Source organism: Euleptes europaea, chromosome 14 (assembly GCF_029931775.1).
Source record: "Euleptes europaea isolate rEulEur1 chromosome 14, rEulEur1.hap1, whole genome shotgun sequence".
Classification (NCBI taxonomy): Eukaryota; Metazoa; Chordata; class Lepidosauria; order Squamata; family Sphaerodactylidae; genus Euleptes; species Euleptes europaea.
Window position 1 is genome coordinate 4419249 of NC_079325.1, and position 22944 is coordinate 4442192.

The 22944-nt window shown below is 48.7% G+C and overlaps 1 protein-coding gene across 1 annotated transcript; it reads left to right on the plus strand.

The window, feature by feature from the left end:
* The first annotated feature begins 15920 nt into the window (after positions 1-15920).
* On the plus strand, positions 15921-20121 carry BTG4 (BTG anti-proliferation factor 4). The gene is made up of 4 exons (XM_056860235.1): positions 15921-16093; positions 17512-17649; positions 19218-19419; positions 19924-20121. Exons 1-4 carry the CDS (start codon positions 15921-15923, stop codon positions 20119-20121), a joined length of 711 nt encoding a protein of 236 aa, XP_056716213.1.
* Positions 20122-22944: the final 2823 nt, after the last annotated feature.

A 22944-nucleotide genomic window follows, 5' to 3' on the forward strand; every position in this document is an offset into this window, starting at 1 on the left:
GGATTTCAGTCAGAAGCCTTTCCTATCACCTACTAAAAGGTAAAAGTCTCCTGTGCAAGCACCAGGTCATTCCTGACCCATGGGTGATGTCACATCCCAACGTTTACTAGGCAGACTTTTTTATAGGGTGGTTTGCCACTGCCTTCCCCAGTCATCTTCCCTTTACCCCCCAGCAAGCTGGGTACTCATTTTACCGACCTCGGAAGGATGGAAGGCTGAGTCAACCTTGAGCCGGCTACCTGAAACCAACTTCCGTTGGGATCGAACTCAGGTCGTGAGCAGAGCTTGGACTGCAGTACTGCAGCTGACCACTCTGCACCACAGGGCTCTTCATCACCTACTACCTGGTCCTTTTAACTGGAGATGCCGGGGATTGAAGCTGGGACCTTCCACTGAGCCACAGCCCCTCCCCAAAGAAGAAAATGGGCAAGTCAGGGAGAAAGGTCCTAGCTCTACCCTTTCCTCTTGGTGCCAACTTTTTTACTTGCAGGGAGTTCGTTTTGACATAAAGGCATTATTAAAAATACGACCCTGCTCACCTCTAGTCTGAACCAATACAGTCTATTCAACTATCTCAGGACTCTATCGCTTCATGTTGCTGCAATCATAGATTGGGCCTTATGGTGGAAATCAACGCTACTAGATAGCCAAGTGGCCAGGGCTCAGTGATGCACGTTCAATCTCCACAGCAGTAGATATTCACCAGGGTCTGAATCTGCATCAGTATTTTGCTAAAATGAAGCCCGATACTTACTGCTGGTCGCTGAAGCCTGAGGAAGAGGACCATTTTTCTCTACAAAGAAATAGAAGAAAGAAAATCACAGGAACTTAAAGACACCCAAAGGGAGAAGTCTGTCTGTCCAAAATTCCCACCCTTGTCCCTTAACCAGAAGTGACTGTGCCACACCCATGGCTAGGTTGACCAGCATGGGGCCAGAAGCCAGAGGTCACCTCTTAATTGCCATACAGAAAATATGGGGTGTGAGTGTGTAACCCTTACCCAAGATGTGTGTAACCCTTACCCAAGATAACAACCTATCCAGGACAACCTATCAGAGAAAAAGGACACAATTTGGAGGTGGGAGCCTTCCAGTTTAAATAAGACAGGACAGCTACCCCACAAAGAGACAGGAGGGGTTAACTCCAGGCCTCCAGATGATGAGAGGGGCTGGGGGGGGTCATGAATACCTGAAGCTGCTTTATAGTGAATCAGATCATTGATCCACCAAGGCCAATACTGTCTACTCAGACTGGCAGCAACTCTCCAGGGTCTCAGGCCAAGATGTCTTTCCCATCTGTGCCTGGTCCCATTAACTGGAGATGCCTTTAACTGGATTGAACCTGGGACCTTCTGCATGCCCAGCAGCTGCTCTACCACTGAGCCACAGCCCCTCCCCTTTGTGCCCATGGCTCGGGAAAGCTGCTCTGGAAAGAGGCACTCTGCACTTGCTCAGGGGCACTGACTGCCCCTATTACTTGATCCTTTGAGCCCCTGGAAAGAGGTGCGGGGGGAAAAGGCACTCTGCACTCGCTCAGAGGCACTGATTGTCCCCTATGAATAGATCCGTTGTGCCCCTGGCCGTAGAAAGAAAGTGCCAGGGAAAGGCACTCTGCACTCGCTCAGGGGCACCAACTGCCCCCTATGAATAGATCCTTTGTGCCCCTGGAAAGAGGTCCGGGAGAAAGAGGCGCTCTGCACTCGCTCAGGGGCACTGACTGTTCCCTATGAATAGATCCTTTGTGCCCCTGGCTGGAGAAAGAGTTGCCAGGGAAAGGGGCACTCTGCACTGGCTCAGGGGCACCGACTGCCCCCTATTAATTCTCGATCCTCTGTGCCGCTGGAAAGGGGCGCGGCGCAAGAGGCGCTCTGCACCCGCTCAGGGGCCCGGCCGCCTGTCCTCACGGGCGTCCAGGAGGGAGCGGCGGGATCCGACCGCGCCGACGGGGCCGGAGTCCCTCCTGGCGGCGGCCCCGCTGGGGGCGCCGCCGCCGCCCGACGTCCGTCTCGGGCCCAGGCTGGACTCGAGGGGCGGCTGGAGGGTGACGGAGTTCCAGAAGGCCTTGGCCAGCGCCACGTCCGTCTGGCCGCAGCCCGCGAAGACCAGCGGCGCCCCGGGCCCGGGCCACGCCTGGCTCTCCTCGCCCGACAGCGGCGGCGTCGGCAGGGGAGGCCGAGGCTCCATCGCCGCCGCCTAGGCCCCGCGGCCACGCCGCGCCGTTTCCATGGAGACCGAGGCTCTACCGCCGCCGCCTAGGCCCAGCGGCCACGCCGCGCCGTTTCCATGGAGACCGAGGCTCCACCGCCGCCGCCTAGGCCCAGCGACCACGCCGCGCCGTTTCCATGGAGACCGAGGCTCCATCGCCGCCGTCTAGGCCCCGCGGCCACGCCGCGCCGTTTCCATGGAGACCGCCGCTCTCCCCCCCCCCCGGGCGGAAGCGGCCGGGCCTCGGGAGCGCTGGAAGGGGAGCGACTCCGGATTGAGACGCGTGGGAGGCGTGGCCTTGGATTTGCCGCTCTCCGGGTGCACATTTTCCCCATCCGGATTCTCAAAACCCTGCATGGGTGTGTGTGTGCGCGTGTGTGAAGTGCCTGGTTGTCTTATAGAGTCCAATGAAGACAACTAGGAGGAGGTTAAAATAAGCAACAGTGCTTTATTTAGCTAAACAGAGAAACTGCTGAATTACAGTTGATATTCAAACTAAAGACAATGCATTGACCTGGGCTGAATAAAGACCTTGCATTCATGGCTCGTTTCCAATGCTGATTTCTCCACACCCATCTCTCCCCTGGACATCACAGACTCTTCTGCATACCACACCTAATCCCATCAAGCCTGCTATTCATATTTACATACTGTTAACATTTACATACCAATGCTTGTCTGAATTCACTCTACTTAAAGATGGATTCACATTCTAGCTGTATCTGAAGAAGTGAGCTGTGGCTCACGAAAGCTCATCCCCTGCCAGAAAATATTTTTTGTTAGTCTTTAAGGTGCTACTGGACTCTTGCCCTTTTCTACTAAAAATATTTTCTGGCAGGGTATGAGCTTTCGTGAGCCAAAAAACGGTTGAATCCGGGGTAGAAGGAACAAAGCAAGCAAAGGGCCATTTGTGCATGGGAGGTTTTGCCTTGGATTTGTGACTCTCTAGATGCACATTTTCCCTATCTGAATTCTCCGACCTCTGCAAGGGGGCTTATTTTTGAGTCTTGAGCTAGTCACACTCTGTCAGCCCCACCTACCTGGGGAGGGGCTGTGGCTCAGTGGTCGAGTCTGCTTGGCACGCAAAAGGTCCCAGGTTCAATCCGCAGCATATCCAGTTAAAGGGACTAGGCAAGTAGGTGATGTGAAAGACCTCCGCCTGAGCCGCTGCCTGTCTGAGTAGACAATACTGTCTTTGATGGACCAAGGGTCTGATTCAGAATAAGGCAGCTTCACGTGTTCATGTGTGTTCACAAGGTGTCTGTTGTGGGAAGGTGATTGTGTTTGAGTCTTCCTTAAGTGATAGAGAAAGTTGGCATATAAAAACCAACTCTTCTTCTTTTTCTTCTTCTTCCTCTCTTTTTGCTTCCCTGATCAAAGACAGCAGCTGAGGTAGCAATTTCTGGCCAGGACAAATTGCTGATAGGTGGTGTGTCCAAAAGCACCCCAGCCATGCGGTGAAACCCTAAGCAAAGTTCCTAAGGCCATCAAAATCCTGGGGAGTTAGAAACGTGTCACTGCTTAGGATCACAGTACAGTTTTGCTAACTTTGGACCAGAGGAGTCAACAGCTGCTCAAGTGGGAGAATGTGAGGTGGATCCGTTTCTGGCCATCAGTCTCGTTGCTTCTGTGACCTCAGGAAAAGGCAGGAAATCCCAATGGTTAGAAATCATCAGATAGCCAGTCTGTCCAGAATACTCACTGTCCAAGACTTCTTAATTGCAGGATGTGAAAAGGATGATTTCTGATAACCAGCATCCCAAGGGCTTATGTCCCGAGGCAGGGGGACTCATTTGGGGAGCCAGCAGGTTGGGGGCCTCAGAGGTCCACCTGAGCAATAAGTTGCCATAGCGGAGGAACAGCAGCAGATCTGGGAGTCTTTATATCAGCCAGACACATCAGATTAGCCCTCTGTTGTCACCTGACTTCCCAGGGGGCTTATGGGCTATGATCTAAGGTCCTTGTAGTTCCCTCCTCTGAACGGCAGCTCCAATGTCACCATTTACTACCTTTGGATAAAGGGGCAGATTTTCAGTCCCCTCAAAGATGCTGCCAGTTGGCCATTTCTGAAAAATGGTCTACTGAATCCTACTTGTGCTACCCAAGAAGCCGTTTCTGATGGCTGGACATGTGCATTTGGGTAAATCTGGCTGTAGTCCTAAGGACTCTTTCCTGGAAATAAGGTCTATTGAACAACATGGGTTTTGCTTCTGGATGCACCTGCCAAGATTGCTCCCTGGAAAGTTATGATTTCAGTCAAGCATTGTGTCCAGAATCAGACATGAAGAGTGAATTCCTGGATTCCAAAGTGATACCAAAGGAAAGGCGAACAAGATTTGAGTCCAGCAGCACCTTAGAGGCTAACAAGATTCCCAGGGTATGAGCTTTTGAGAGTTACATCGCCCTTCGTCAGATACAAGTAGGAATAGAGATCCCACCGTCTAACTGGGATATAAGGGTTCATTCCTACTTATATCCAATGAAGGGAGCGTTGACTCTCGAAAGCTCATACTCTGGAAATCTCGTTGGTCTTTAAGGCGCTTCTGGACTCAAATCTTGTGCTTTAACTGCAGACCAACGCCACCACCCACTTGAAACTTTCTCAAAGGAAAGAAAACACACGGAAATATAAAGGAACTGGTAGCTTTTATTAAACGACTGGCACATAGATGTGAATGCTAGTAGCTCTTCATGCTTTTAGCTGAGTGTGCAAATAGCTTCACATACGTTATCTCAGTAATCTAATAGCGATCTTGTACGGCAGGCTATTTTAAATTATGTCTGTACGGCACATGAAGTTTCTCATAGTTCATTCTCTTACTTTGACTGTTAAACTGACTACACAGTCCAAGTTTTATCATGCGTTGTAATACAGAGAGGATTTCATTGAGGGGGGCTATGAGGGAAATGTGAATAACCGAAGGACTGAGGGTGGAGTAGATAGGGATGTTTGGGTAAGCAATCATATTAATTTCCCCCACATTTTGCTTCCCCCAGTTCTTTTATAAAATAAGGCCTGGTTCACACATGCTGGAGAATGAGGTGGCAGAATAGACTGGACCACTTCAGACTGCAGGTGGGGGAATTCCAGCTGGGAACATTCCTTGGAATTAAGAAATCCATACGGTAAACAGCTAGCAAATCGCTTTTTGTGCTAGTACCCCGCTTGCTGTGCTAGTATCCTGTTGGCAGGGAGTTCTTAACAGGGAAGCTTTCCAAAACTTGTTCCTCCCCCTGCACCGGAAGTGGTATAGCTAGGGTTGCCAACCTCCAGGTACTAGCTGGAGATCTCCTGCTATTACAACTGATCTCCAGCCGATAGCAATCAGTTCACCTGGAGAAAATGGCTGCTTTGGCAATTGGACTCGATGGCATTGAAGTCCTTCCACTCCCCGAACCCTGCCCTCTTCAGGCTCTGCCCCAAAAACCTCCTGCCGGTGGCAAAGAGGGACCTGGCAACCCTAGGTACAGCTCATCTATCACCTTATTCCCCTGCATGTGAGAATCAGCCCTACTGAACAGGGCATTTGCGGTTCTCAAGTGCTCTGCGTGCAGGGAAACCTTTCCATATGGATGATCATAAAACCAGCAGCATTTAAACCTTTTACATTCATTTGCGAGCAGTTGTAACAATCCCAAGCAATGTCAGGCCACAAACAGGCCACTTTTTGCTTGACATCTGTCTTCCGAAGTCAACGGCTTCTGGCACGGTGCCATCCTCGAGCGGTGGCTGCCAAGGCATTGCTGGTGCTCGTCAGAACCTCCACCCAGCTGCACTGCAGGCCATTTTACCTGGCCGTGTTGTTAGTGACTGTTGCGTTTGTCAATCAGCTAACTACACTGCCTAGTAACGAGGCTGGCATTCAGGCACAAGTCCAACACCCACACTCTCCTTTTCTTTCCTGGAGAGCCAGCGTGGTGTAGTGGTTAGGAGCGGTGGTTTGAAGCGGTGGACTGTGATCTGGAGAACTGGGTTTGATTCCCCGCTCCTCCACATGAGCGGCGGAGGCTAATCTGGTGAACCAGGTTGGTTTCCCCACTCCTCCACATGAAGCCAGCTGGGTGATCTTGGGCTAGTCACAGCTCTCTTAGAGCTTTCTCAGCCCCACCTGCCCCACAGGGTGTCTGTTGTAGGAAGGCGATTGTAAGCCGGTATGAGACTCTTTAAAGGAAGACAAATTCAGGGTATAAAAACCAACTCTTCTTGTAATGCTGAGAAGTTGGAAGATCTCTTTGATCACAGCAGATGCCACTACATTCTGTAGTCAGCTTTGATATATGATGTAGCCAATGAATTGTTCATGTCCAAAAGGTGAAGGGCTAAAAACCATCTGCCCTGGGATTCCTTTATCCATCAAAATGCTCAGTCCTTGGCAGAAAAAGTATGTGAATATATATATGAACACATGCTGCTGCCTTAAACTGAATCAGACTGTTGGTCCTTCAAAGTCAGTATTGTCTACTCAGACCGGCAGCAGCTCCCCAGGATCTCAGGCAGAGGTCTCTCCCATCACCTACCTGCCTGGTCCCTTTAACTGGAGATGCCGGGGATTGAACTGGGGACCTTCTGCATGCCAAGCAGATGCTCTGCCACTAAGCCACGGCCATATCTAGCACCAAACATGGTACAGAAGAGCCTTTCTTGCCTGCAGCCCTGGCAATCTTCTGCCAGTCAGACCAGATATGACACATGGGCGGAGGGCATGGCTTGGCAGAAGGTAGATTCATGTGCATGTTGCAGGCCAAATGTCTCAGTTTCAATCCCTGGGAGCTCGGATAAAGGATTTCCAGTACCAGGTGCTGAGAAATCTCTACCATGTAGTAGAGGGTCACCTTAGTTCCCTGCAGTAATGAAAGAGAAAGGGTTGTGGCTCAGTGGTAGAGCATCTGCTTGGCATTCAGAAGGTCCCAGGTTCAATCCTCAGCATCTTTTTACAAAAGGCTCAGGTCATAGGTGATGTGGAAAGACCCTACATGAGACCCTGGAGAGCTGCTGCCAGTCAGAGGAGACTAAACTGGGCTAGATGGATCAATGGTCTGACCAGACAGAAGGCTGCTTCAGAGCATGCTCAGTTCAAGTGCAAGAAGTAGACGAAAAAGAATTGGTTTTTATACCCTGCTTTTCTTTACTTTTAAGGAGTCTCAAAGTGGCTTACAATCTCCTTCCGTTCCCCCCTCACAGGTACCTTGCAAGGTAGGTGGGGCTGAGAGAGTTCGGAGAGAACTGTAACTGGCCCCAGGTCACCCAGCAGGCTTTATGTGGAGGAATGGGAAATCAAACCTGGTTCTCCAGTTTAGAGTCTGCCACTCATGTAGAGGAGTGGGGAATCAAACCCAGTTCTCCAGATTAGAGTCCACCGCTCTTAACCCCTACACCAAATCCAGCACTAAAACCATGGCTGAGAGTCAGCCTGAGAACGCCCTGGGATGGCTCACAGGTTCTGGAGCGACAGCTGTTTTGGACACCACCCTAAGTGCTTATTGGACCCAACCGTGCCCCTGAGGTCCCATTGATTTGAAGCAGGAGGCCTCTCAGATGAAAGAGGATTCTGGAAGCAGAGATAGCCATTCACTGAATTCAGGCATGCAGATATTTTCTGTAGAGCCAACTTCCTTTGCGGGGAACTCGGTGCCTTGTTTTGATGACAGTGAAGCTAGTGATTGCTTTGGGAAAGGACACAATCAGCTAACTACACTGCCTACAAACCAAATGCTAGATCTGCAGGATCCAAGCCTGGAAAAGGAAACATTTCCAATGATTACGCTTTGCAATGTGTTGTTGTGAAACAAACCATAAGCACAGTTAAATACTGGATGACAGCCCAGGCTGGGTGCGTTTTTGTCAGCCTGCTGTCACAAGCACTGAACTTGCTACCGAGAATTCCACCTCCTGAGAATTCCCAGTTCTCATAGACAAGGGGCTAGTCCTCAACATGGTCACAGGCGTGACTGTTTGTGAGTAACACTGGCGAAATCTCAGGAGCCTGAGGAGACCAATCAAAAGGTAACGTTTTAGAGTTGTGTAGTACAGCCTCTGAACATCTCTTGCCTTGAAGAACCTATGGCAGGAGTGTCGAACTCATTTGTGATGAGGGCCGGATATGACATAAATGTCACTTGGTCGGGCCGGGCCATGCCTCGCCAGCTAGGGTTGCCAACCTCCAGGTATTAGCTATCTTTTGCTATTACAACTGATCTCCAGCTGATAGAGATCAGTTCACCTGGAGAAAATGGCTGCTTTGGCAATTGGACTCTATGGCATTGAGGTCCCTCCCCTCCCCAAACCCTCCCCTCCTCAGGCTCTGCCTCAAAAACCTCCCGCTGGTGGCAAAGAGGGACCTGGCAACCCTATTGCCAGCCCAGATCGGGACTGGGTGTGTGTGGCTGCTTCATGGGCAAGATAAGAGCTCTAAAGGGGCTGAATCTGGCCCACGGGCCATGTGTTTGACACCCTTGCCCAATGGGGTTGCCATTAGTCAGCTGTGACTTGACAGCAAAAAACACACAAAAAGTACAAAGTATTACACTCACATTTGCTTTCTATGAATCAACTCAGCTTGCTCTGGCATAATTTTTCCCCTCCCCAGTGCAGAGTTTATTCACCCTAATCTGGATGGCCCAAGCTAGCCCAATCTAGTCAGATCTTTGAGGCTAAGCAAGGCCAGTCTTGGTTAGTATTTGGATGGGAAACTATCAAGGAAGTCCAGGATTGCTATGCAGAGGCAGGTAATGGCAAACCACCTCTGGATATCTCTTGCCTTGAAAACCCCAAGAGAGGTTGGGAAAAATTAGATGTGACCTGACGGAGCTTTCCACCACCTATATAGGCCCTGACCTGGATGGCCCAGGCTAGCCCAATCTTATCAGATCTTGCAAGCTAAGCAGGGTCATCCTCAGTTAGTACTTGCATGGGAGACCACCAAGGAAGTCCAGGGTTGCTTCACAGAGACAGGCAATGGCAAACCACCTCTGAATGTCTCTTGCTTTGAAAACCCCATGGGGGGGGGGGTTGCTGTAAGTTGGCTGCAACTTGAAGACAAAAAAAATTACTCAAACCTACCTGTGACCTTTCGAGGCATATGGAAGTCAATTCCACCACACGTTTACCTAACCAACTGTGCAGGGAGCCTGTCCGGATTTTATCCTCATGACTTGAGGGTGATCAGGACGATGAGGAGAAAATCGTCAGAGCAGGAGTGGGGGTCTCAAGCCAACCCCCCCCCTCCCCGGGCCACCACTGACGTTCTTAGGCAATGTTCTGCACTGCCCATCGTAAGGCTGCAGCCTTAGCAACTGAAATGCAAATGCCCATAGTTCAAAACCCGTGAGGATTTTACTGGTCAGAGGTCCAGTTTTCTAAAAAGTTAGCTTATAACTATCTGGCACAATTTTTTCCAAGCATGGCCAATAACACCATCAGGAACAGAAATGAGACTGTGGGCGAAAACGCAGGGTCGCTTTAGCCTCCTTTATTCCCTGTTTCAGCCAGGATCGAACACAAGTTAGGCGAAAACGCATGCGTTCGATCCTGGCTGAATCCTGACTGCAACAGGGAATAAAGGAGGCTAAAACGACCATGCGTTTTCGCCCTATGTCTCCTACTTGCTGCTTTGCTACTTATACTGATTTGAAGATGTTGTGCCCTGCTTGCCTTCACGTGTGAAAGTGTACGTTAGGAAGCTAGATTTTTGTTATTTTATTGCACCTGCTTGTCCTTTGCCTTATACGTAAGCCTTTTACTTAATCTTTTCAATCAAGCCTGTTGCTTTTATTGGTGTGTTCTACTGCCTGTGTAAGAGTCCAAACCCAGTTTCAGTCAAACTATCAGAAGGAGATTTATTCCAGGGTCCCAGGTCTGGGGAGAGGGGAATCAAATCATCCTTGCAATGATATAGTTGGTCAGAAACCCCCATCTTTGACAGGTTATTCCTCGGAATTCTATCATAGCAATATTAACAGGAACAGAGCTGAGAAAAAAGTGTCTCCATTCCTAGTACGTCCTGCATCTGGTTTGTACCTCCCAAGGTATCTCTGCTAGATGCCTCTCAACGCACAAATGCATAAACCCAACGCTCAACTTTCCCTCTAAGCTGCTTACCTTGCAAAAAATCCCGATGCTGGAAGCTGCCTTGATAATTAAATATAACAGGCCTGGAATCCTTTCAAAGACTTGATCTGGGAAGAAAAAGTCATCGCGCGGTCCTTTGAGTTTCTTCCTTAATGGATAATCTCCTCTCATCGTTTGCATTGCAGTTGCTAAGGCTGCAGCCTTACTCGGGAGTAATTCCCATTGGTTAAAAAAAAATGGGTTACTCTGAGGAGGGAGCAGGCTGTCAACTAGCTCTCTCCCTCCAGTCCATTCATTCCAAATAGCGGATGATTGGACAAAATTTACAGTTAATCATAATCTGCCAAAATAAGCAGCAGATCGCAGCACCTGTGACTCGGCTCTGGACTGCCCCAGACTAGACTGGCCCAAGGCAATTTTTGGGATCGGTCCCAGGCCTGTTGTTTGTATGCACTCTGTAGCCATGGGTGCTCAGGTGTGGCTTATGAATGGAGCAGCGATCAACGCCCTGAAAGGGGTCAGTTGACTATATATTGGTTTGATTGTCCACTGTTTCCATGGGTCACCTAAATGCACAGCTGCTGTAAGAAGAATAAAGTTGCCAACCTTCAAGTGGGGCCTGGAGATCTCCTGGAATTACAACTGATCTCCAGACAACAGAGATCAGTTCCCCTGGAGGAAATGCCAACTTTGGAGTGTGACCTCCATAGCATTATACCTGCTGAGGAGCCTTCCCTCCCCAAACGCCTCCCTCCCCAAACGCCACCCTCCCCAGGCTACACTCCCAAATTCTCCACGAATTTCCTAGCCTGGAGTTGGCAACCCTAGACAGATCAGTTGTTCTAGCAGGAGATCTCCAGCTAGTACCTGGAGGTTGGTAGCCCTAGATCCTGTCCCTCCCCAAATTCGGTCCTTTGCAGGTTCCGCCCCCAAATCTCTAGGAATTTCCCAGCTCAAGGTTGGCAGCCTGCTTGACTTGGACCTGGCCAGGATGTCACAGGTCCAGATGGTGTGGGTAACTTTCCTTAGGGCATCAAAATACTTTGAACGGGGTCTGACACACATCCCTTGAATTGGGAACATAAAAGAAGTGGGTGGGGCTTCATTTGAAACTATTTAATTATTAATTACTTGTTTGTTTGTTTACTAGCTCAGTTTAACCCGTGGTCCATTCACCCAAGTGAGCCACTAAAATGCTCAACCCCAAGGTTATTCAGCACTGTTATTCCAAATGGAGTTGACTGTTTTCAAATAGACAGGAGGCATGTGGTGTCTTAAACATGAACTAAAGTTTATTCCAGCTAGAGATGCCAACTTCCAGGTGAAGGCTGGAGATCTCCAGGAATTGCTGTTGATCACCAGACAACACAGATCAGTTTCCCTGGAGAAACTGGCTGCTTTGGAGGGTGGACTCTATGGCATTATACCCTGCGGAGGTCCTTCCCCTACCGAAACCCTGCCCTCCTCAGATGCCACTCTAAAATCTCCAGGAATTTTCCCACCTAGAGTTGGCAACCCTAATTTCCAGACCATGCTTTCAAGGACTAGAGCTCACTTCTTCAAATTCAATGAGTGGATTCTCACTTGGCAGGCGTTTGAGCGCATACTGAGGATTTACATGAAGCTGCCTTATACCGAATCAGACTATTGGTCTATCAAGGCCAGTATTGTCTTCTCAGACTGTCAGACTCTCCAGGGTCTCATGCTGAGGTCTTTCACATCACCTACTGCCTGGTCCTTTTAACTGGAGATGCTGGGGATTGAACCTGGGACCTTCTGCATGCAAAGCAGAGGTGCTTACACTGAGCCACAGCCCCTCCCCGAAGAAGAAACAAGCTCTTGTCCTTAAAAGTTATTCGGGAATAAAATTCTGTTTATTTTTGCTACAACAGATCAGTTACCCCACTGTTTTTAAACCCTCCCCCCATTTTGGATAGCCATGACTCCCTTACTTCCAAATAAAAACTGTCAAATTCTACAGCAACTTATCATTTTTGGACATTTTGGCCCAATAATGGTTGCAGTTCACCAGACAGTTTCCTACCTGAATTCTTGACCCGTCCCACATCCTTACCTGAAAGGATGGGTCCATCTGTCATGCTCTGCAGTGCAGGCATGAGAAAGGTCCTTCCCAGCAAAAGCCGTGTGTCCCTTCTCAGCCAGTTCAGGCCACTCAGAAAGCCGGTTCCTGGAAGCAAGGGTTCATTGTCAAGCACCCGGCTGGTCTCCATGCATTGGAGCAATTCCCTGCAGGAGGATCAGCCCCCATCTCTCCATGCTTAGGAGAGCAATGTTTGCTCCAGGGTTGGCTGGCAGTTGCTAGTGAACGTGGATGGCTTTTTTTCCGGTCGTGCCCGGGCTTGCCCGGTGATCAGGGAGACCCATAATTTAATCTAACAAGGAATGCTCAGGCTGAGGTGGGGCCCCATCCAAAATCTTTCGATGAGGATAACCGGCCTTCCCTCATTTCTGTGCCATGTTTAGGATAAGGCCCATAGCAGTCACTGCTGCTCTGAAGGAAAACGCCTCAAAAGGAAATCATGGTCTTCTGGAGTTGCCAGGACCCTCTTTGCCACCGGTGAGAGGTTTTTGGGGCAGAGCTTGAGGAGGGTGGGGTTTGGGAAGGGGAGGGACTTCAATGCTGTAGAGTCCAATTGCCAAAGCAGCCATTTTCTCGAGGGGAACTGATCTCTATCGGCTGCAGATCAGTTGTAATAGTGGGAGAGCTCCAGTTAGTACCTGGATGTTGGCAACCTTATGGTCTTCACTATTCCGAGGGACTGGCATGCCCAGGGTGACCAGCCTGCAGACGAGCAGCTGCTCCACTCATAGCAGGGGTTCACCATGTTTTTCAGCAGGAACTGGAGAGTCCACCAGCCTGACAATAACATAGGTGTGCTAACTAGGGTTGCTACCTTTAAGGAGTCTCAGAGTGGCTCACAATCTCCTTCCCTTCCTCTCCCCACAACAGACACCTTGTGAGGTAGGTGGGACTGAGAGAGTTCAGAGAGAACTGTGACTGGCTCAAAGTCACCCAGCAGGCTTCATGTGGAGGAGTGGGGAAACCAATCTGGTTCACCAGTTTAGAGTCCTCCACTCAGGTGGAGGAGTGGGGAATCAAACCCAGTTCTCCAGATTAGAGTCCACCAGTCTTAACCACTATACCATGCTGGCTGATGTTATTTACCTCTGTGCTTCACTTGCCCATTTTCGCACATTCAGTCTCTATTAAAGGGACATTTTCCTCCCAGCCTGTTAGCAACCCTAGGTTGGAGGACCAGGTCTTGTGACGGTGGCATATTTAGAGATGAGCCCATCGAGAACAGAATGAAAGAAGCTGCTGTGAGAAAAGAAGCAACTAGGTCTTCCTGTGGTATGCTGAATTGGTTAGTAGAGCACATGGATCTTTAAAAGCACCGGAGGTGTTCAGCCTGATGGGGCACACCTGTTGGAACTCTGCTGAGCCGGCCAGGCCCATATAATCCTCAAGCCCCAATGCTGGGGGTTGTTTTGCCAGCAGAAGAACTGGAGCTGGTTCGGTAGAGGCAGAGTAAAGCCATAGCTGTAGTGGTTTTAGGTTGTTTTTAAAATAATTGTAGCTGTGGCCTGCCTCTTTATTTGTTCCTTGGTGTTGCTGAGCTTGGTTGGCGTGTGCTTGTGTCCAGACTGTCTCTGCGAAGAGGAGGTTTTGGCTGTTCTTGCCTGGAGGTAATATGTTTGTTGCTTATAGTTAAGAATGGGGTGTTCTAAAAAGTATGGGAAGCTGTCTGGTTCAGGTGTTGCTGGAACAGCAAGTGACTGTTAGTGAATTGTAAGGGGGGGGAGCAAAAAGAGCCCAGGCAGGCCGAGGGTCCATCTGGTTTGATGTTCCACAGTGGCCAACCAAATGCTTCTGGGGAGTCCATAAGCAGTAGGGTTGCCAATCTCCAGGTAATAGCTGGAGGTCTCCTGCTATTTACAATGGATCTCCAGCCAATAGAGATCAGTTCACCTGGAGAAAATGGCCACTTTGGCAACTGGACTCTATAGCATTGAAGTCCCTCCCCTCCCCATATCCTGCCCTCCTCTGGCCCTTCCCCAAAAACCTCCCGCCGGTAGCAAAGAGATACCTGGTAACCCTAACAAGCAGGGAATGACGGTAGTTGTCCTCCTCCTTGCTCTCTGTTCTCCCCTGATTGGTATTCTGTGGTGCGATGCCTTAGAACATGGAGGCTCCATTTAGCTGTTATGGCAAATAGTTGTTGCTAGGCTATTGAGAGCCAGCGTGGTGTAGTGGTTAAGAGCAGTGGTTTGGAGCGGTGGGCTTTAATCTGGAGAACCAGGTTTGATTCCCCACTCCTCCACATGTGCGGTGGACTCTAACCTGGTGAACAGGGTTGGTTTCCCTACTCCTACACGTGAAGCCTGCTGGGTGACCTTGGGCTAGTCACAACTCTTAGAGCTCTCTCAGCCTCACCTACCTCACAGGGTTCTGTTGTGGGAAGGGGAAAGGGAGGTTATTGTAAGCCTGTTTGATTCTCCCTTAAGTGGTAGGGAAAGTCGGCATATAAAAAACCAACTCTTCTTCTATTCCTCTGTGAACTGTAATAAGTGCTGTTGGCTCCCATCTCAAGTTCACCATCCTGTTTCCCACAGTGGCTGACCAGAGGTCTTCTTGGTTTGTGGTGTCCGCCTTAGCTAAGCTTCTGATGTGGTTTTAAATAACCCCGAAGCTTCCTGAAGAGTGCTGCACTGTCTGCCCTTTACTTTTCAACTTCTAACTAATCTCTCATTTTTGAGCAACTCCATGGATGAGTTCTTGGCCATACCTTTGCTATCCTTCAACTGAAGTCTCTGTGCTTGTTGAAACAGCCTCTTGTTAATTGCAGAGTTGGATGGGCTACTGCGGAATTAGTTGGTTGTGGACTTCTAGGGAGGAGGTCTTGATCATAGTGGAAAGCCTGCAGTATGTGAGGTGCAGTGGTAGAAAAAGAGTGGTTGTTGAGGAACTATATGTATCCTAATGGTGCATAAACCTGTGGTGTGAAAATTGATTATGGATAGTATTGTGAGAGCGGACAGACCAATTTTCTAGTACAGAAAAAAGGAAAAAAATCTTCAGGCAATAAATAGTTCATTATAAGATGTGGTGATGTCCAACAGCTTAGGTAGCTTTTTAAACGGCCAATTTGTTTTTAGCAGTTTTGCCTGAAGAGTGGAACCTCCATGTCCAGAGGCAGTATATCTCTGACAGCTATCCCCTTCGTGACCTGCCTGTGATCTGCCGAAAGCATTACTTTGGCTACAGTTGGCTAGAAGGCGTTGGCCTGATCTAGCAAGGCAATCCTTGTTTTATGGGTATGTCAGAAACACAGCGCCATCCTATGCAGAGTTACTCCAGTCTAAGCCCACTGAATGGGCTTACTCTCCTTAGGTTTGCACTGTATATGTTCTTCCGCATCTGGACCAAAGTGGAGATCTAGGTCTGGAAAGGCGCAGATCTCTTTGCAACACCTAGCTGCTATCCTAAATGAATGGGTGGGGTGGGACAAGACCAAGTACGGATCAACTGAAAGGCCCTCTCTAAAAGGAACTCCTCCCCTCATATTTTCCCCTCTGTGTTACAGAAGCAGAGACTCTGTTACCCACATTTTTATTAAAAAAAAGACATGAAAGACGAAATTGCTGTTTCGGTGTTCTTCATCATGCGTCTGGTGAAGAAGCACGGCCAGCTGAACACACCCCAAACGGAGAAGTTTGCATCCAAGCTGATGATGATTTTGTTTGAGAAGTACAAGAACCACTGGTACCTGGACAATCCCTCCAGAGGGCAAGCCTTCAGGTAGAGGAGATGCGCACATGCCCTTCTGTAAAACGGGGACTTACAGGTTGCTGGTGTGTGTGGTGTAGTGGTTAAGAGCAGTGGACTCTAATCTGGAGAACCGGGTTTGATTCCCCACTCCTCCACATGAGCGGTGGAGGCTAATCTGGTGAACTGGATTTGTTTCCCCACTCCTACGCATGAAGCCAGCTGGGTGACCGCGGGCTAGTCACAGCTCTCCTAGAGCTTTCTCAGCCCTACCTTCCTCACAGGATGTCTGTTGTGAGGAGGGGAAGGAAAGGTGATTGTAAGCCAGTTTGATTCTGCCTTAAGTGGTAGAGAAAGTCGGCATATAAAAACCAACTCTTCTTCTTCTAATGGGCAGGCAAATTGACACTAGGAGCATCTTTGCTGTGTGTTACTACTGTTGGGGGGCAGGAATCTGAAATGGGCCAGTGCCCAGAGCTGAAACAAAGGCTGGCAAATATTAAAGACCCGCCCTCCCCCAATCCTCACGGTTAAGATTCTGAAATCCAGAATCTCAAATGGGAAGCTATCACCTTCCCTCGTAGTTTAGGCTTGTGGCATCTCTTAACATCTGGCGAGCATCAAATGTGAAACCTCATCTATGTAATCTTGTTTACATAGGCCATTTATTCGGAGCAGGCCTGGTGGAAAGTGCTGTCAAGTCTCAGCCGACTTATGGCAACCTTGTAAGGTTTTCAAAGCAAGAGATGCTCAGAGGTGGTTTGCCATTGCCTGCCTCTGAGCCGTGACCCTGGACTTCCTCGGTGTTCTCCCGTCCAAATACTGACCAGGGCCAACCCTGCTTAGCTTCTAAGATCTGGCAAGGTCGGGCTAGCCTGGGCCATCTAGATCATCTACATTCCAGTACTAAATAGTTACCACTGTATACTGGTTGTTCAAAACAGGTGTCAAATTACCTAATCAAATACCAGTTACTGAATATTTAAATTATCTAGGATCTGGTGGACACTTTGCATGAAAATTCATTGTAGATAGATTTAGAGATAAATTGATTTCGCTTTAATGTGATGCAATCATAGTGCCTATGTACCAGATGAAATGGTAGAGTTTTGGCTCTGTTGTATGAAGTTCGGTGGCCACCCTTGGCAAATATTTGCCCAACGTTATCCTTTGTAAAACTTGAATTGTTCATATTGTAGTCGAAAGGCACAGATGTGCAGCCAAAGCACATTCAGCCCTGTGACTGACGGTGGGGCTCTGGGTCAGTGTTCTCCCCACCCTTTCAGACAAGTTCACCGTGCCCCTTGTGTGGACTACATGGTCTGGTGTGGCAGGAGTCGAGCTTCCTGCCCACAAGAGGTTCTTGCTTTTGGCTTAATCGAATGGGGCAAGACCCCTAATTTTGGGAGTGGAAGAAATGGATTAGCCAGGTGCCTCTTCTGCCTCCCCAGGTGTATCAGGATAAACAGATTTCAGACGAGAGATCCTTTGCTGGAGCAGGCCTGCGTGGAGAGCAATGTGGATTTTGGTCGACTCGGCTTGCCGAAGGAGCTGACCATCTGGGTGGATCCATTTGATGTGTGCTGCAGGTGAGCCCTCGGGAGGAGATTCAGCTTTTCTACCCTGACTGGTACTTGAAGAGATTGAAAAATTTCTGGAATATTGATGGCAGGCGGAAGGGACTCTTTAAGGAAGCTTTCTTTGACTTAGTGTGGGACATCCATATGCATTTTGTGGGGAACCAGTGTGGTGCATTGGTTAGAGTGTCAGATTAGGATCTGGGAGACCCAGGTTTGAATCCTCTCTCTGCCAAGGAAGCTTACTGGGTGACCTTGGGCAAGTCACCGACTCTCTGCCTCACCTCCCTCACAAAGTTGCTGTCAAGGTTAAATGTAGAGGAAATGGATTTAAGCAGCTTTGGGGTCCCCATTGGGGAGAAAGGTGAGATATAAAATGGAATAAATAACATTCTAGTGTTCTAGAGGCTGCAATTTGTATCTTAACATGCAGAAATGTTCTGAGCGTAGCGAGCTGCAAGATGAGACCCACCCCCAAGTTTCTTGAGTGCTTCCCCCTGCACGAGGTCTGCTCTCCTGCTTGCTTGGATGCATCAGCCCCTTGGAAAGGCTGTCTGCTTCTTGCCGTGAACTTCAGTTCCCAAAAAGTCTTCTTGGTCTTTTATGCATGGCTGTTTCCCTTGCTGTCACCCCTCCAATGACTTTGAGTCTTTGTGTTGAGGATGCAGGCTGTTTCCGACCATCAGAGGTCGCCTTGCTCCCCCCCACCGCATTTTCACACGTTTTGCCTGCATTTTCTGTGACCTGTTTTCTCGAATTTGAGGGGTGGCGGTGAGTGAAACAGCCGTGTATAAAAGACCGTCCTCGGTTATGAATGGGGCACAGGGGGCTGCTCTTGCACAAGCTGTATGAAATAACTTGCATGTGTGACTGTTGTGGTTTTATTTATTTTTTAAAAATAATTTTTATTTTTATAATTGGGGTACAGAAAAAATAGGGAAAGTTGTAAAAACATTGTATCTATGTCCAGATATCATTATAATGATGCATGCATCCATCATGAACCCTTGCCTCATCCAGGTCATGTAATACTAATTATTAGTTCATACCTGTTAATTTATTATTGACCTACTGGACATGAAATTATATCAAAGAATTAAACACTTCATTGAGGTTTCTTAGACCACTATCAACTATTTCATAATTTTACTTTTTATAAAAAGTAAAGGTAAAGGTCCCCTGTGCAAGCACCGGGTCATCCCTGACCCATGGGGTGACATCACATCCTGACGTTTACTAGGCAGACTTTGTTTGCGGGGTGGTTTGCCAGTGCCTTCCCCAGTCATCTTCCCTTGCTGGGTCCCATTTTACCGACCTCGGAAGGATGGAAGGCTGAATCAACCTTGAGCTGGCTACCTGAAACCAACTTCCATTGGGATCGAACTCAGGTCTTTTTATACTCTCTATTATATCCAAAAACTAAATTTAAATCTACACATCCTATATTTCAGTTTAACATTCTATCTCTATGCCCTCCAGAAAGCCAGAGGTTTTAGTACAGAGGGCAGCTCTGTTGCTTTAGCCTGAATCCCTACAACCGTTTAGGGACTTCCCCAGCCTGATGCCCCCCTCTTATCTAGATATGGTGAGAAGAACCCTCCTTTCACGGTCGCCCACTTTGATGGCAACGAAGAGGACCAGGACCTTTCTCAGTGCATCAGTCAGGCTGTGGATAAGGCACTGGCGTCCGATTGCCGCCCAGGCACCTCCTCCGATGACGAGAGCTGCATGAGGGAGCCCAAAAGCATCCCTACAGTGAGCAACCCGAACAGTGTCTACCAGGTGAGAGGCGGGATGCTCTGGTTCCCTGGGTCTCTGCAGAGGCTGCTCTGGAAGCGGGTGGGGAGGTTTAGCCTTGTGCGACTGGCTTTCTTCTGGTCTCCTGGTGCGAGGGTTGCCAGGTCCCTCTACGCTACTGGCAGGAGGTTTTTGGGGCGGAGCCTGAGGAGGGTGGGGTTTGGGGAGGGACATCAAGGCCATAGAGTCCAAGGCCATAGAGTCCAATTGCCAAAGTGGCCATTTTCTCCAGGGGAACTGATCTCTATCAGCTGGAGATCAGTTGTAATAGTGGGAGATAGGGTTGCCAACCTCCAGGTACCAGCTGGAGATCTCCTGCTATTACCACTGACCTCCAGCAGTTGCTTCTACTCGAACAACTTGGGTTAACCCTTGAACCAAGGATGAGGAGCCCATACCAGGGGTGCAGAGGCATTGGATTAGTCCTTTGAGCTCTCATGTTGCGCCATGTTGTGGTGTTCATATCTCCCACTCTTTCTTTGGTATCAGTGTAGTGACTATTGCAAGCAGCCGTTCCACCTTTGGGCCCAGTATTCTCGGCGAAAAGCATATGCCACAGATGGTCTCTCCATGCACCCTACCAGCGCATACTATCTTCAGTACAAGACGTTCAAGTCCTATCGGCCATTGCAAGCTTTCAATGGCCCCCGCGTGGACAGATACCACTGGGTCAACACCAACCGATAGAGCAGCGACTGGGCCTCCCCCGCGTGCTCTGAGTATTGAGGAAGAAGCTACCGCCTTCTGCCGATGTCTGGAGGAAGCCGGAACACTTCCCCCGGTGGAACCCACTCGAGCACGTGGTAGAATTCTTCTCTTCCTGTCTCCCGGGTCTTTTTATTTCTCTGCGTTTGTAACTCTTTTTTTTTTTTTTTAATATGCACTTTGGGGTTAAAGATGTTTTAATTAGATTATATTTAATGTATTTTTATGGCAAGACTGAAAACTGAGCTGCATTTATGGTGCTTGTGTAAAGGTAAAAAGGAAATCCAGTTACTAATAAACTGAAATGTGTTTTTAAGGTGGCGGTTGAGCTTCTTCATTGGCAAAGAGGGGATAGAAGAAGAGTTGGTTTTTATATGCTGACTTTCTCTACCACTTAAGGAAGAATTAACTGGTTTACAATCACCTTCCCTCCCCCTCCCCACAACAGACACCCAGTGAGGTAGGTGGGGCTGAGAGAGCTCTAAGAGAACTGTGACTAGCCCAAGGTCACCCAGCTGGCTTCATGTGCAGGAGTGGGGAAGCCAACCCGGCTCTCCAGATTAGCATCCACCACTCATGTGGAAGAGTGGGGACTCAAACCCGGTTCTCCACAGTAGAATCCACCGCTCCAAACCACTGCTCTTAACCACTACATCAAGCTGGGAAAGCCTAATCAGGACATTTAAGGTGGTGCGTCAGGAGGATTATCTCCCTTTCCTATGGCAAGGAAGTAGATGCCGAATGGATCTTGCTGAACAAGGCTGCTGCTTGTTTGTCCTTCACCCAAGAAACCAGTGTGGTGTAGTGGTTAGAGGGCCGACTAGGATCTGGGAGACCCAGGTTTGAATCTCTGCTCCTCCGTAGAAACTTTCTGCATGAACTGGTGCCTGCCACACTCTCTCAGCCTAACCTACCTCGCACGGTTGTTGTGAGGATAAATGGAGAGCAATGTAAGCTACTTTGGCTCCGCATTGGGAAGAAAGGTGGAGTATAAATAAGTAAATAAGATGTTCCAGGTGAGCAGTCGGTTGCTGTACCTACTACCTTTGGGAGGAGAGGTCTGGTACTCATTTTTAGTACAGGACTACAAGTATTCCAGGTTAAAGAAACAAGAGCCCAGATTGTACAAGAGTGTGAAAATATCCGCAAGCCCCTCAAAAGCCAGAAGTAGGAATGAACAGGTCCAAAGTTGGCCAAGGGTCATCCAAAGGGCTTCATAGCGGAGAAGAAATTTGAACCTGGGTCTCTCAGATCTCTTCCATGAAGATAGTTTCGGAGGGTAGCCGTGTTCTAGTTCTACAGCAGACCGAGTCCAGTAGCACCTTAGAGGGAGACAAGACTTGCAGGGTATGAGCTTTTGAGAGTCCCAGCTCCCTTCGTCAGATACAAGTAGGAATGGAGATCCCTGAGCCCTTTTATCCCAGTCAGAAGGTGGGATCTCCATTCCTACTTGTATCTGACGAAGGGAGCTGGGACTCTCAAAAGCTCATACCCTGCAAGTCTTGTTGGTAGGGTTGCCAACCTCCAGGTACTAGCTGGAGACATCCCGCTATTACAACTGATCTCCAGCTGATAGAGATCAGTTCCCTGGAGAAAATGGCTGCTTTGGCAGTTGGACTGTGGCATTGAAGTCCCTCCCCTCCCCAAACAGGCTCTGCCCCAAAAACCTCCCACTGGTGGTGAAGAGGGTCCTGGCAACCCTACTTATTGGTCTTTAAGGTACTATTGGACTCAAATCCAGCAGATCTTTCCCACAATCTCAGAGCAACTGCCAGTTGGAACAGAATCCTCTCTTTATCAGGGAGGCAGCAAGTGAGTGTGAATTTCCCCTTTACTATTCTGCAGCAAACCAGGCAGGGTAGATAATAGTTTCCTCAATACTGCGTTAGCTGAGGGAGTTGGTTGACTCCCCAATGGACCAGCAGTTGTGCAGTGTATTTACTTGGATCATTCTGTTAAGTCCTGCTTGAACGAGTCTCTGCATACTTAACTGGCTGTAACTGTTCCTGGAGGTACTGAGGTGTAAAAGCCTTTCTTGGAAGGCCCGTCTCTTGGCAAATAAAAGGCCAATGCAAAACTCCTTATTTAAATCAACACAAAGTCTTGGCTGCTTCACTGGCGAGCTGTCGTGGTATAAATTCTGCTGTACTGACACAATGCTAGAGACTTTTAGCGGATTCAAATGGAAACCATAACAAATGAATTAAAGTGGGCTGGCGGGGAGGGGGCTGGCGGTGCAAATGGATCATTCCTTAATGGACCAGCAAAGCAGCTCCTCCGAGCATCAGAAGTGAAATTCCTGCAAATGGTCTATTGAGCACAGGCTGTTCAGGAGCAGATCACCTAACTTATCCATTATATATCAATCTGTCATTAAATTTCGGTACTCGCTCTGTGAGCCATCAACAGCTCCTGACGTGTTTCAGTTGTTAAACTCAGCTATCTCTGTGCCCACCTGGACTAGAAGGTTAGACAAAAGATTTTCTCTTCCAATAGAGCGACTGAAAGCTGCAAGGAATAGTTACTCGGAAAGCAAGCTGTAAACAGTTGCAAAATGAGATCTAAAATGAGAATTGGTCTTTAGAGTTTAAGCATGCAAATCGTAAATGTTCACCTCGCTTCTTCCAGATACCCTTCAACAGAACTTTCTCCTTGCCAGACTATTTCAGCTGGTTAGAAAAGCTTTCTTATTCTTATGTAATGCCTAGTCCTATCAACACCCATCAACTGGCGAAATGGAACCTCCTTGATGAAAGGCAGTGTACCTCTGAATACCAGATGTTGGGGATGGGGACAAATGGAAGA